Consider the following 14,531-nt stretch of genomic DNA (forward strand, 5'->3'; position numbering starts at 1 on the left):
ATTTAATTTTTATGCCGTTATGAAAATTAAATAAAAGAAAAGTTGAATTAGGTCAGCATTTTTTGGCTCTCGGCAAGCCGAAAGGTACCATTCTTTTTAAACCTTCATAAATAAAAACAATATTTTTCTTTTATTTTATTTCATACTGATACATAGCTTTTATTGTCATTGTTTACATTATTCCAGAAAAGATATAACCAAAATTAACTCCAGTTGACTTCTAAAATGCATTAAATATATATAACATATTGACTCAAGCACATGTATTCAAGCACACTCAGGCCTATTATTGAGCATAATAATTAAATGAGACATTAAATCACATCTACTATCGACACATCGACTATCAACTATCATTTATTGAAATAGTTGTACATTTTTAAATTTATAATAACTAAGCGTTAATTACTATGAAGAAGGACGATATTTCTAAAAATATACTTACGTGGCAAAAGCTGGTCGCTCTAGTAATCTGAAAAAAATAATATTAATATTACTTTTATGGCACAAGAAAAAATTTAGGAAAACATACAAAAAAGGAAAATTAAGTGCAGCTCTAATATACAAACCAAAAGAGTTGTTGGAATTATAAAACGTAATTTAGTATGTAAGAGTAATAAAGAATTTAAAAAATTATATATGTAACTTTTATACAGGGTGTTTTAGAAATACTGGACTTAATGCATACTTAAATTAATATTGTAAAAAATAAAGTAAAAAAAAAAAATAACATACATATTAAGAGTTGCGAACTAATGTAAATTTCAAGGGAAAAACTTATGAAATTCAACTAACGATACGAGAATGAAATTATCAAAACATGCTTGATTGTCGCAGGAAACAGCATGTTGAAAAATGAAACATTGACCTATTTTTCGAGACATGAAACATTTCCTAGATAGATCAAAATAATTTTAAAAAAATAATTTATAACATATTATACTTTTATTAAAAATATAATAAGCTGATCTAAAGTTACTGAGATAACGATTAGACAAGGTTAAAATATTGATTACTGTAAAATAAACGTTAATGAAGTAAGAAAATTCATTTACGTCATCAGTGACTTGTAAAAAAGCCTTATTAAGCCCTTAATGGTCGTGTCATTTTGAAGAAAACGGCCATATAAGTGCCTATTTTTATTTAAGAAAATACATAGAACTAAGTATATGTGCAATGCGTCAAAAAAAGTCGTAAATTTAAAATTCGATTTCTCAGGTCGATTCTTCATTCGACTCATATATATATATATATATATATATATATATATATATATATATATATATATATATATATATATATATATATATATATATATATATAAATAAATAAATACAGAAAGGACAAAAAAAAACGAAGAAAATTAAGAAAAACAATAAGTTTCCCTCACTGCGCATTTTCCAGATTTTTATTATTTTTTCTCTCCTTTTTTTCGGATTTTTTCCCCGAATTTTTATTATTTTTGCCATTATTATTTTTATTTTTCCCCTTTTTTATTGTTCTGTAATTTTTTCCATGTTTTCTCCACATTTTGAACTTATTAAAACGTAACAAACTGCCATCTTATAGGTTGAGAAATAAACAAGATTTCGAGCATGAGAAATATATTGTTTTAATCTATTTGGAGCGTTACTTTTGAACACTCCATCCCGGAATTATTACGGGCACGAGAAATAGAGGGCTAAACTTCACTACGTTATTTTAACGGTAGCGAGAATGAAAGGGATATGGTACATAATGTAAAAAAAGCTGTTATTTCTTCAAAGTTTTTGACTTAAAATATTATTTTACTACACTTTTAATATATTACAAACTCGCAGAAACAAAAAAGCAGAAAAATACAAATTTTGGAAAATATCATAGATTTTTCCCCAATCAGTACAATCTCTACTTGATAAATCTCTACTTGACAATCTCTACTTGATAAATATTAGATTTATGTTAAAGTTTCTACTCTACTCCTTGAAACTTGGATTTAATGAGCTACTAATTTATTTTTTAAAAATTTAATTTTTCAAGAAATATTCAACCGATTTCTTTCAAATTTTGTATTTTGCCGCATGAAGCTACATTCTTTAAAATGATGTATAAATTTGTATTCCTTACAATTGCAAAAGTTGTCGACTAATTAATTATAACAATATAATAAAAAATAATAATTCATTCAAAAAAACTATTTTCTGTGTGGATTTCTCTTTGGATAAGGAACTTTATAATTCTGTGAAAAAAGTTTTCAATTCGCTTAAAAAATTCTAGAGATATGGCGAAATATACAAAAAGTAAAATGAACATTAAGAGGTAATCATTGAATCAATTGAAAAAAAGGTATACGAAACGGAAAAAAATGCAGTTTTATTTCTGATTTCGTAACTTAAACTATTATCTGCATTAACTAATTAGAATATATTGGATTTTACCTCTTCAAGCCATTAAGATTAAATCCTAGTTCATGAAAATCCAATCATTAGGTCAAAAGTGATTCAGAACAATTATCTTCTGTTATCACAGTATTTTTTTAAGAAAAGACAAATTAAGATATCCTCTTGACATAATGAGTTGGAAATAAAGTTTATATGAATAGTTTAGTTTACAGTTTACATTTTATGAACTTCAAAAATCCCATACCACATTTTAGTTTTTATAATCTATTATAAATGATTATTGGACATTTCCTTTAGCATTGTTAATGGTTAAATTTAAAATTCAACGTAATTTACAGAATCTATTCTTCTTTTAGCATATTACATTTTAAAACGAAACTAACTGTTGTCAATCTGATATTTGCTTGAAAGCAAGCATTATTTCATAAAAGATTTTTATTATAATATCGTACAAATAGTAAATTTTATAATTCATGATACGAGATTACAACCACATTTTCTTTCTTCGCTTCTTTTTGCGAACACATTATTTCTTTTTAATGTTTAATATCTGAATAAAATATTTTTGTGACCTTTATTATTCTCTGAGCAACAAATGGAATTACAATTGCATACTCTGGGGACTAAAGAGATTTATTTAAATGTGCAAAATCGTAATGCAATAAATCATCGTAATGTGAAAAATACTATTTCTGGGAAAGAATTTTGTTCTATGACTCATCCCATAAGTACTAGCTTTACGAGAATGCAAACTTAAGCTCTGCACTTAACTTCATTAAGCAAACAAATTGCACTTAAGAGAAAAGTCGTGGAAATTAAAACTCTAAGCGTGTGCCATTTCCCAAATTAACGCAGCAGACCAGTCGTTCTCCCTTAGAACCAAACCAGAACAAACGAATACAAAACTTAAGGAAGCATCTTGTTACGAAATTAGATCACAAAGCTCGAAATTTTAAACGCTTCTCGAAATTGAATAGCGACCGCCATTAAAATTCTCGTCTGCTTCTTTTATACTGTTGCCACCCGCCTGTTGCAAAGTAATGAAAAAGGATTATTTTGAATTCAAGGATGCTAAAAATGCAGAGGTCACGCCCCCTCTATACCCACGAAGAATTCTTCCTTCTAATTGCATTGTTGAAATGATACCGAAATTAATTTGGCTCTGGTTTTAGCGCTTTGAAAGGAATACGAAATTGCTTTGAAATAAACCATTCATTGTTAATAATATTCTTCCATCTCATTTATTAATATATTTCGATTTATAAAGTGTATTTAGAGAGATATTCTAATCAATCATTTTAATTAATATTTATTTATTTGCAGTTACGAAGGTTCAAAGTAACTTTTATATTAGTATTAGTGATGAGTAAGAATAGATAATGAGTGGTATTACATAACAACACGCACACATGAGTACTTATTTATAAATTTCCAGGAATAATTTTAATGCTTGATAAGTTCTTTATTTTAATAAAACTATGCAAGTCGGTTTAAGGATTTTTTTTTAAAAATAAATATCTATAAAAATGTTTTTAGAAATACAATAAAATTTGGGGCAATATTTTAGTTCAATAAATCCACAAATTATCAAAATTTTTAGCTCCATTAAGCAAGATGGTAAAGTCACATTAAAGTTAATTTTTAAAGTATTCATGATATTAATATGACATAATATTTTTTTAATATTTGAAACTTCATGGCTAACTTTAAGTATGTCTGAATTCACTTTACCCTAAACTTTAAATTTTAACACACCAATGAAGTTGAAACACAATTCGCGAAAAAAGTTTCTTCAGAGTTTAGCGTCCTATTAAGAATATAACTTCCACGTAATTGCTGAATAACGTCTTGGGTAAAAAATATTAACGAGATCCTATACTATGCAAAAATTTGAAAAACATGTTTTCAATAAAATTGCAACAGCAGCAGAGCTAAATGATTATATTTAAATTTTACCCGAATCAAGTAAACAGATAAATATGTAGAACCGAATCTGTGTTTCTACAAAAGAAAATTTTTAGGATTCGTAAATAGAATAATAAATTTTATTCTTGATGCATCCACTTTGTGAATTATCAAGACTGTAAAAAATTGTTAGTGTATAGTTGCCACCATTTTTGGTGTTGAGATAAACTAAATTTTTTTACAATGCACGTCCGTCACATTTTTTATTTACTTTTTCACTGCTATAGTTTTTTAATTATTAATTTTCGTTTGTTTGTTTACTGACAACACATGTTTTACAATTAGAATAGAACCAATATAATAACTTCATTACAAAAACATGTCCTTCTAAAAGCAAGCATATTTTTAGTAATATATTCACACTAATATTTTCAAAAAATCGCTTTTTTGTCAAATCAATATTATATTTCACACGATAACTAAAGTTCTATGTTTACAAATCTATTTAGTTTGTTTCAACAACAAAAATTATAGCAACGATTCGCTAACATTTTTTTGAGTGAGGAAACAAAATAGGCTGTGAAGATATCATGGGGGTTTGTAATCAAAGCAATCAAGAGAGGGAGCCCTTTTGACTAAATATAAATCACTATACCACTATGTATTTATTCATCGATTTAACAATTTTCAAGTACAAATAATCATTTGAAAGTAAAAATTATACTCCTTTCATGTTTACCCCACACCTGTTTTTATTTATCTATTTAACAATTTTTAAGTGATAATAAGTGTATGAAAGTAACAATTAATATTACAACAAGTATTTTAAAACATTCTTTACTAAGTCAACAATATTTCCTTTGGATTGTCAAATTTGATCAATGAAGCAACGAATCGAAAGGCCAATTTAGAAGCACTAGAATCCTCATCGTGGAACTCAAACATGCAGACAAATACTTGAGAGCGCATTCCAGATAAGTGAGAAATTCATTATTTATACTTCAATCCTTTTGAATACTGAAGGGTTTCTGTCAGTATAATAAATTTTAGCGCATTCAGAAGTCGGTGATTAGCACTAAACTATACTCTCTGAATTCATTAATGTTATGCTCACTAGTGACAACGTACAATGTTACTGTATTAGATGGCACTAAATTTGTTTACGGAATGTCTTGTTCATTTGATTTAAAATAGTTGTTTAAGCTGTTTATTTGACGTTTATTTTGGTAATACTTTTATGCATTTTAAAGTTCAAAATTCAGAATGAACTGAAAACTTAAAAGTTAAGAAAATAGTTATTTTATAAATTGAAGTACACTTTCAACATTATTTTAAAAAGTTCCTGCACTCAACTCAGGGCACTTTTTACCATAAAGTTCTTTTTTATTGGAACATGTTACGGAGTAAAAAATCTGATACACGATAATTTTCGCTTGCCGTAAAATCTCTGCCGTAAAATCTCTGAATCACTCTAATTAAATGAATATTACTGTAAAATTTGCGGTATAATATATTTTACCGTAAGAATGGTTTTTTTAGTAAAAGGAACTTTAAGAATGATATGTGCTGGTATTTTATTCCGTAATTCGATCCGGGATTTTTTTTACTGTGTAGTAAATAAGTATTAATAAGAAATTAAATGCTTGAATCAAAGCATAGAAAACATTGTAGCCATTAAATTGCAGCGTTATAAATGGCAGTTTTTCTCTTTTTTTACCATAATGATTATCCGGTTCAATGTTGTAGAATTTGCTGATTTTTAGATCATAGATTCACTGATTTGCCAACAATGGACGAAAAATCTAGTGTTATAATATGTGATAAAATTTGGTAAATGAAGAAAAATTTGTTAATTTTATCATAAATTCTTAGAGGATAATATGAAAACCATTTACTTAGTTAAATTTACTTTTAAATTTTCGATTATATATTAAATGCTTAGTATATAACTATAGAACTATAATTTTGAATACCAGAAAGTCCGGTAAACCGATACCATATGAATGAAAAAATTACCAAACTGATGGTTTATAAATGTCATATATTTTGGTTTTATTACCGTAATAATGTTTCTTTTTTTACCAGAAATATTACCATACAGTACGGTAATTTTACTAGAATTTGTTTGTATTCATGTGGTTAATGAATTAAAAAAAAGAAATCCCGCATCCTATTTTATTTACTTAATTTTTTCCCCCGATGGGTTTAGATGCTTTAGATTTTGTTTTTACCTTAATGAAACAGAATTTCCCCGTCGACATATATTGGTTGTACTTTCCCTCGAAAACAGTTACTCATCATTAATAACATTCGTAAAATATGGTGAAATGGGTAATCGATAACTAGAATCTCTCACGTTAATCGATGTAACCAACCTGTTAGCAGTGATACTGACACATTCAGGATTTTAATGACTCTATCATTCAATCTCTTTGCAATTAACTGACACAGAACATAGTGAACTCAATATGAATAACTACGCCAATCAGAGAATTTACATTATAACTAAGCAATTATCATAAAAACTAACATTAGTTAAAGAATATCATCATAATTAATATTATCAGAAATGCATTATCATAAGAATTTCATTACCATTAGAATGCTTGTGTAAAAATTAATATGAGCTAATATGCATTTTTGTATAAAACCTTACAATAACTGAAAAAAGGTCTTACTTTTTATAGTTAAATAAAGAATCGAATTTATTTAAGTTCTTTAAAAGTTAACATTTTCATAATTTTTTGCACTTTCTTCATAGATTATTTTTAATTTAAATAAGATTTTCCCTTTTTTCTATAAACAGTTTTGACATTTTTTGTTAAAAAATTCTATTTGTATCGTTTTTAATTCTTTGCTTGCCTTTTATTTTTACGTTAACTGCATTTTTAAAAAATATATTGGAAATCTTAAAATATCATTTGTTTGGCGAAGCAAGCAAATTTAAATTTACTTTTGTTTCCAAATTCTTCATAAGTCTTAAAAATCTATGCAAAATTACTCATCTTCCTCCTAAATGAACATAACATTTATTATATTAATTCGAGATTACTTAGGCCACTTTTCAATTTAAGATATTTACCAATTTAAAACACTTTTCAAAGATTATTTTCATGTTCCAGACATTTGTAAAACATAAGGTGAATTTTGGGGGGTTCGCAATTGCTAACCTCGCAATTGCTTACACGTATAAAAATTTTTTAAAATAAAAATTTTAAAAAAAACATGGTGGTCTATATTACAATGCAATATCAAGTAATCAGTTCAATATTTGGTTTATGCAGGCAAAAGAAAAAAGAAATTCTCGTAAAATTAACATATTGTTTGGCAATAACATTTTTGGTAAATTAAAACCTTAATTCTGTTAAATAAAACCAAAATATAGGGTATATGAACCATTCATTTGGTAATTCTTTCGTTCTTATGCCAACGGTTTACTGGAAATTCTGGTTTTCAAAATTACAGTTTTTATTTCACTGAAAGAAAAAGTAAGGTAAACAATGCTAGAATATGGTAAAATTTATCGTTTTTCAGGCTCTATGGTGACATAAAAAAGCTTGGTAATTTTTACCGAAGAGCTTTGGTAATGTTTTTGGTAAAATTAACAGCAAAATATTGTTTCATAATATGTGTTAAAATTGGATAAATATGAAAAAATTTGGTAATTTTATTATGATACTTTAGAGCATGGCATAAAACTGTAAAATCAATTGAATTTACTGATTAGTTTTGGATTTTTTGTTAAATTGTATTTTTGGTGTAGTAGTAATAACCATAATTTTGAAAGCCATAATTTCTGGTAAACCGTTACGATATATATAAATACGGAAAACTATCAAATGAACGGAGTATGTTTCGCTTTTAGTACCAAAATTATTATTATATTTTTTTGAACTGGAAATGACATTACCATACAGTATGGTTATTTTAGCAAAATATTTTGTTTCCGTGTACCACACATTTAGTAAAAAATACATAACTTGTAAAATATATTCAACATAATAAATTGTTTTTCTGCCATGTTTTAAAATGTTATGATAAAATTGCCAAATTTTATCACACATATTATAAAACCATATTTTATAATTAATTTTAACAAAATCTTTACCAAAGCACTTCAGTTAAAACTACCCAGCTTTTCGATGTTCCCATTGAGCCAGAAATATGAGAAGTTTTACTATATTCTGGTAGTTTTGACCATAACTTTTTTCTCAGTGAGTTTATTGGAGAGATAATAACAAACAGCTGAAACAAATGTACATACACAGCTCAATACATTTACTAACAAAAAAAAAAGCAAATGAAATAAAATTAAGAAAAGCGAGAAAAAAAGCTTCACTTTCTATATATATATTTTTTTAATTTTAGAAATTGAGGATGGGTTGTTCGGAAATAATTTTTTTATGAAAATGAAAGACGATTTTCTGATAGCGAATAAATGTTTTATTAAATTATTTAGTGCCCATTCTAGTTCAATATCTTTTATCATCTTTCTAAGAGTGGCATGATTTCAAGCTCTTAAAATGTTTTTTCCGAAGAAAAAAAAAACTGATTCAGGTGGTTTTGCCCTCCTGATATGAAGTAAATGTTTTATCATCTAAAATTTTTTGTAGAGACCAGACGTTGATATAGACAACCCATTTCTCGTTATTAATGATGATGCGCTTCAAAAATGGATTATTTTCTAGACGTTAGGGCCGTTTCACACCGGCCACTGTGTAAAGTATCCTCAATGGTAGACGGATTAAGTGTGGTAAGACGGGTAAGAGTGCCCTCGAAGTCAGGCTAACAGCGTGAGGTTTTCGTGATTTTCCTCTCGATGTAACGCAACATATTTTAAGAAATATACAAGTATGAAAGCGTTATATATGCAACAGGGGATTGCGTAAATATTGGGACTAGTTTTAGGGGAGTTAGAGTACCTCATCAAAATCAAAATCGCATAGGAATCCATGTCCAAAAATGTCGTTGTTTGCAACTAGAGGTCCTCAAATTTTATGTTCTTTTCAAAAGCACAAGTAGAAATAGTTCATAATAGGGGAAGCGCCCCTAGCAGCGTATGATGACATTTCCAGGTTCTTATGCAAGTTTATTATATATAACAATTTTAAACTTGTACATTTAAAAAAAAACTGAAGCTTGGAGAGATAAACCGATTGCAAATTTGAAATCAGTGACACGAAAATATCTAAAATCTGTTAAAGAAATCTCATATAGTAGAACACAAAAAAATCGTTCCCAATCGTAATTTTTAAAAATAATGCATGTGAAAATGAAACGCATAAGAACCTATGCATGCACATTTACACTCATAGTTTCTTATGCAAGTTTATTATAAATAACAATTTTAAACTTGTACATTAAAAAAAAAAAAAAACTGAAGCTTGGAGAGATAAACCGATTGCAAATTTGAAATCAGTGACACGAAAATATCTAAAATCTGTTAAAGAAATCTCATATAGTAGAACACAAAAAAATCGTTCCCAATCGTAATTTTTAAAAATAATGCATTTGAAAATGAAACGCATAAGAACCTATGCATGCACATTTACACTCATAGTTTCTTATGCAAGTTTATTATAAATAACAATTTTAAACTTGTACATTAAAAAAAAAAAAAAACTGAAGCTTGGAGAGATAAACCGATTGCAAATTTGAAATCAGTGACACGAAAATATCTAAAATCTGTTAAAGAAATCTCATATAGTAGAACACAAAAAAATCGTTCCCAATCGTAATTTTTAAAAATAATGCATGTGAAAATGAAACGCATAAGAACCTATGCATGCACATTTACACTCATAGTTTCTTATGCAAGTTTATTATAAATAACAATTTTAAACTTGTACATTAAAAAAAAAAAAAAACTGAAGCTTGGAGAGATAAACCGATTGCAAATTTGAAATCAGTGACACGAAAATATCTAAAATCTGTTAAAGAAATCTCATATAGTAGAACACAAAAAAATCGTTCCCAATCGTAATTTTTAAAAATAATGCATTTGAAAATGAAACGCATAAGAACATATGCATGCACATTTACACTCATAGTTTCTTATGCAAGTTTATTATAAATAACAATTTTAAACTTGTACATTAAAAAAAAAAAAAAAACTAAAGCTTGGAGAGATAAACCGATTGCAAATTTGAAATCAGTGACACGAAAATATCTAAAATCTGTTTAAAAAAAATCTCATATAGTAGAAAACAAAAAAATCGTTCCTAAGCGTAATTTTTAAAAATAATGCGTATGAAAATGAAACGTATAAGAACCTATGCATGGACATTTCCTCGCATAAGTTCTTATGCAGGTTTATTATATATAACATTTTTAAACTTGTACATAAAAAAAAATGAAGCTTGGAGAGATAAACCAATTGCAAATTTGAAATCAGTGACACGAAAATATCAAAAATCTGTTTAAAAAAATCTCATATAGTAGAAAACAAAAAAAAAAAAAAATTCCCAAGCGTAATTATTAAAAAAATGCTACATTGTTCAGCTTCCACTTAGAAAAGTAATTTATTATTCTTAAAATATTATTTTGTTAACTGCGTACTTCATAAAAACTCAATTTTAATCCCGAAAAGGAAAAAAAATTAAGAGAAAGTGCCAAAATCTTTACACAGTGCATTATTAAAGCATTCCTTAAGCTCTTAAGTGGACGTAATCACTGCTGTCTTCATTTTTCGGATGATTTTCCGGAAAAAGGTGAAAATAACTTTTTCTAAGGGATTATCGATAATTACTTATATCATGCCAAAACTCGATGGAAGAAGAGGTTTAATTTCAGCTTCTCATCAAGCTCTATTTGTGTTTGCTAAACATTGATCTGAGAATCTATTAAAGATCATTGAACGAACTAAGTTAGTAGAAAGTTTTACCGTAAGGCAAACATCCTCGAGAAATCGTAGAACTTTATATTCGGAAAGGTTGTTTTTTTTAAGAAATTTTACTTTCATTTGTTGATTGTGTATGAGAAACTACAATTCAAAAAAATTAAAGAATTCTGTTCAGTCAAAATGCTATTCACATACCATGTAGGGGAAAATTAATTGTTAGTATTTGTTTTTATAAATCTGTAAAGTATTTTTTAGATTGAGATAGCTTTAAATTACAAAATGAAATTATAAACTTGTTGAACGATTAATTGATTATTAAATAATAATGATTTATTTGATTTTTTAGCAAGTTCCGGTCATAAGAAAATTAAAAAAAATAGTTTCAGTTCAGAGTTTTCAACAACTTTAAGAAAATTTTAATACAAAAAGGTATGACAAAATTAAATCGTTGAACTTTATAATCGGAAAGTTTTTTTAAAATTTTTTTAAGAAATTTCACTTTAATTTGTTGTTTGTGAAGAAAAAAATTCAAGAATTCGGATGATATAGAATGATATTCGCATACCATGTAGATGAAAATAATTTATAAGTATTTGTTTTTTTAAATCTATAACGCGTGTTTCAAATTGATAGCTTTATATTATAAAAGGAAATTATAAACTTGTTAAACGAATAATTAATTATTAATTAACGATAGTTTATTTTATTTTTTAGCAAGTTCCGGGCATAAGATCATTCAAAAAAAGATTTGTTTCATTTAATGGTTCTCAGCAACTTTAAAAAAAATTTAATACATAAAAGTAAATCAGAAATAAATTGTAGAACTTTATGTTCGGATTTTTTTTTCTTCTTTTTTTTCTTTCTTTTTTTAAAAGAAAGTTTAATTTTATTTGTTGATTGAGTAAGAAATAGTACAATTCAAGAATTCAGTTGATGGAAAATGATAATCGCATACTATGCAGGTGTAAAATCATTTGTTAACATTTGTTTTTCCTTCTAAGTCTTTTTTCGATTGATAGGCTTACATTACAAAATGAAATTTTAAACTCTTTGATGATTAACTAATTAAATATGGTTTATTTGATCTTTTAACAAGTTGCGGACATAAGAAAATTAAAATATTTTGAAAACTTTGTCTTAATCCAGAGTTCTCAGTAACCTCAAGAATATTTTTTATATGAAGAAGATGAACCAAATTTTTTAGTTGCTTTATATGCATATTTAATTTATAATAAAGCGTACATTTTGGAAGGAAGCGTTCCTTAAAATTTCTCAAAAACATTTAAAAAGTACCAATTTTTGATTACTTAGCGCTTTTCTATTTTTGAATGCTTTCCAATTTTTTTTGCCAATTTTTTTTTTAATTGGATAGGAAATTTTACATTGTTAGTTATTTGCAAAATCAAAGAAAATGTGCAAACATATCTATCACATTTGTTGTAAAAATGTTTAAAAAATTGTAATACTCTTATTCATTTTACTGTTTTATGCTGAATGTAAAAAAAGTATATTTTAAGTTCTACCTTCAATAAAAAGAAACCCTGAGAGATTCGCAAAAGCATATAAGCACCAAATCATGCTTGTAAAAAAGAGCCTTTGAGATTTGTTTGGTGGAAAAACCACTGCCTTTTTTCGAAAAATCACTCAAAACTTTTCAAATAGAGTAAATAGTGAGTTGAATTTTTTCCAGTATTGATTTGTATTTTTTAGTATGCGTAATAAAAGCTTTTTCGATTATTTAGCAGCTACTTTGAGCAATCTGTTTTTCAGGCTTTTTATTTTATTATTATTCTTTTTTCTTCTTTTGAGATTTTGAGGTATAAACTATATTTGTCATTTTAATGCTTATTCAAAAATAGGCTCGTAGTGTCATTTTAATTCTTATTATAATTCTTAGTTCGGAGAACAAGGAGGAAATTTAGTAATTTTTTTGAGCAATCTGTTTTTTAGGCTTTCTATTTTATTATTAATATATATTTTCTTTTGAAATTTTGAGGTATAAACTATGTTCGTCATTTTAATGCTCATTCAAAATTAGGTTCGGTGCCATTTTAATTCTTATTAAAATTCTTAGTTCGGAGAGCAAGGCGGAAATTTAAAATTAATGACGTATCTATCTTTACATATAATAAAATAAAGAATGTGTGTGTATGTGCTTGTCTATATACCGGATGAGTAAACAGTAGGCTCTAAAAATACGATATTCAATAGAGCAATTGTAAGCATGTAGTAAATTGTATTCCTCGATTTTTAATTTTTGAATAATATTATAATTTCAGAGTCATTTAAAAAGCAGAATTTTCTAATTGGCTTAGCAAAAGCCATTGTTTTAAAATAAGCTATATTTTTTTAATATTTAACCGTCTTAAACAGCCGACCCAATTTTGGGTTTATGACTACTAATGATCAACTCCGCAGCCTTGTAATTTTGAACCAATCGTGAAGACAAGGAAACTCCTGGATCAGTACCCCTAGAGTTATGGTTTGTTATGAGAACATGGAAGACTTTGTGACTCAACAGATTTAACGCGCATCAGTCACCATTTTCAACACTGGGAGTTTTCGGCAGCCGGGGATCGAACCCACGACTTCTTAGACATGTGCTCAGTTCCCTACCAACCAAGCTATCCAGGCCTCTAAAATAAGCTATAATCGATTCACTTTATTCAAATATTTTGAGGATAGCATCAGTAATATTTGATAGCTTATATCTCTAATCTAAAAAAATTGTTCATTGCTCTTTCTATTATACTAATTATTTTCCTTCCGTTATGCCACGTTATCTGAATGATCAACGTGATCGCGGTAGCTTAAGCGGACTAAGTGATCAGATTAATATTTCTAAGGTTATCTGAAACCATGTTTTAACATTGTTTATAGTTAAATTTTTAATAACGTAAAGCCACTGGGAAGGGCTACAAATAATAATAAATGAAAAAAAAATCTTTGGTATTATTTTTGCGTTATTATTTGGCCCAATATTTGTCTTTCAATTTTGAGCACGAAGTTCAGTTTTGTTCACTGCTGTTTTATTGATTCTTTTTTTTTTGTCACCCGTTTGAAGAACCGGTATTCGGTTAGTAACTAAATAAGTTATAACCGAGTATGAAATAAGTTAGGTTAGTAATGAATGTATAAATTAGGTTAATATGAATGTATAAGTTAGCTATAAGTTAGTAATAAGTTATAAGTTAGTAATGAAATAAGTTAGGAATAAACCAATACTAACTATATTACCAATACTAGTATAAGTGTTGAAAGTCAATGTTATGTCTTAATTACAATTTTTAACTTCTATCTAAACGTGTATAATCTAAAGTTATTCGTAGTAAGGATTTGTTTTTAAATGAAGAGACCAATTCATTCCATGCAAAGTAAAAAAATCATCCTATTTCTGTCTTGAC

The 14,531-nt window shown here is 27.1% G+C and overlaps 1 protein-coding gene across 1 annotated transcript in view; it reads right to left on the reverse strand.

Moving 5' to 3' along the window:
• The window catches only part of LOC107455130 (neurexin 1), a 287,365-nt gene that overhangs the window by 102,012 nt on the left and 170,822 nt on the right, over positions 1-14,531 (reverse strand). The window contains exon 4 of the mRNA XM_043044530.3: positions 446-472. Within this exon, the coding sequence (XP_042900464.2) occupies positions 446-472 (27 nt within the window). The remainder of the gene's footprint in view (positions 1-445; positions 473-14,531) is intronic.

Source organism: Parasteatoda tepidariorum, chromosome 10, assembly GCF_982258835.1.
Source record: "Parasteatoda tepidariorum strain Cologne lab strain chromosome 10, Ptep-v5.0, whole genome shotgun sequence".
In the NCBI taxonomy this organism is placed as follows: Eukaryota; Metazoa; Arthropoda; class Arachnida; order Araneae; family Theridiidae; genus Parasteatoda; species Parasteatoda tepidariorum.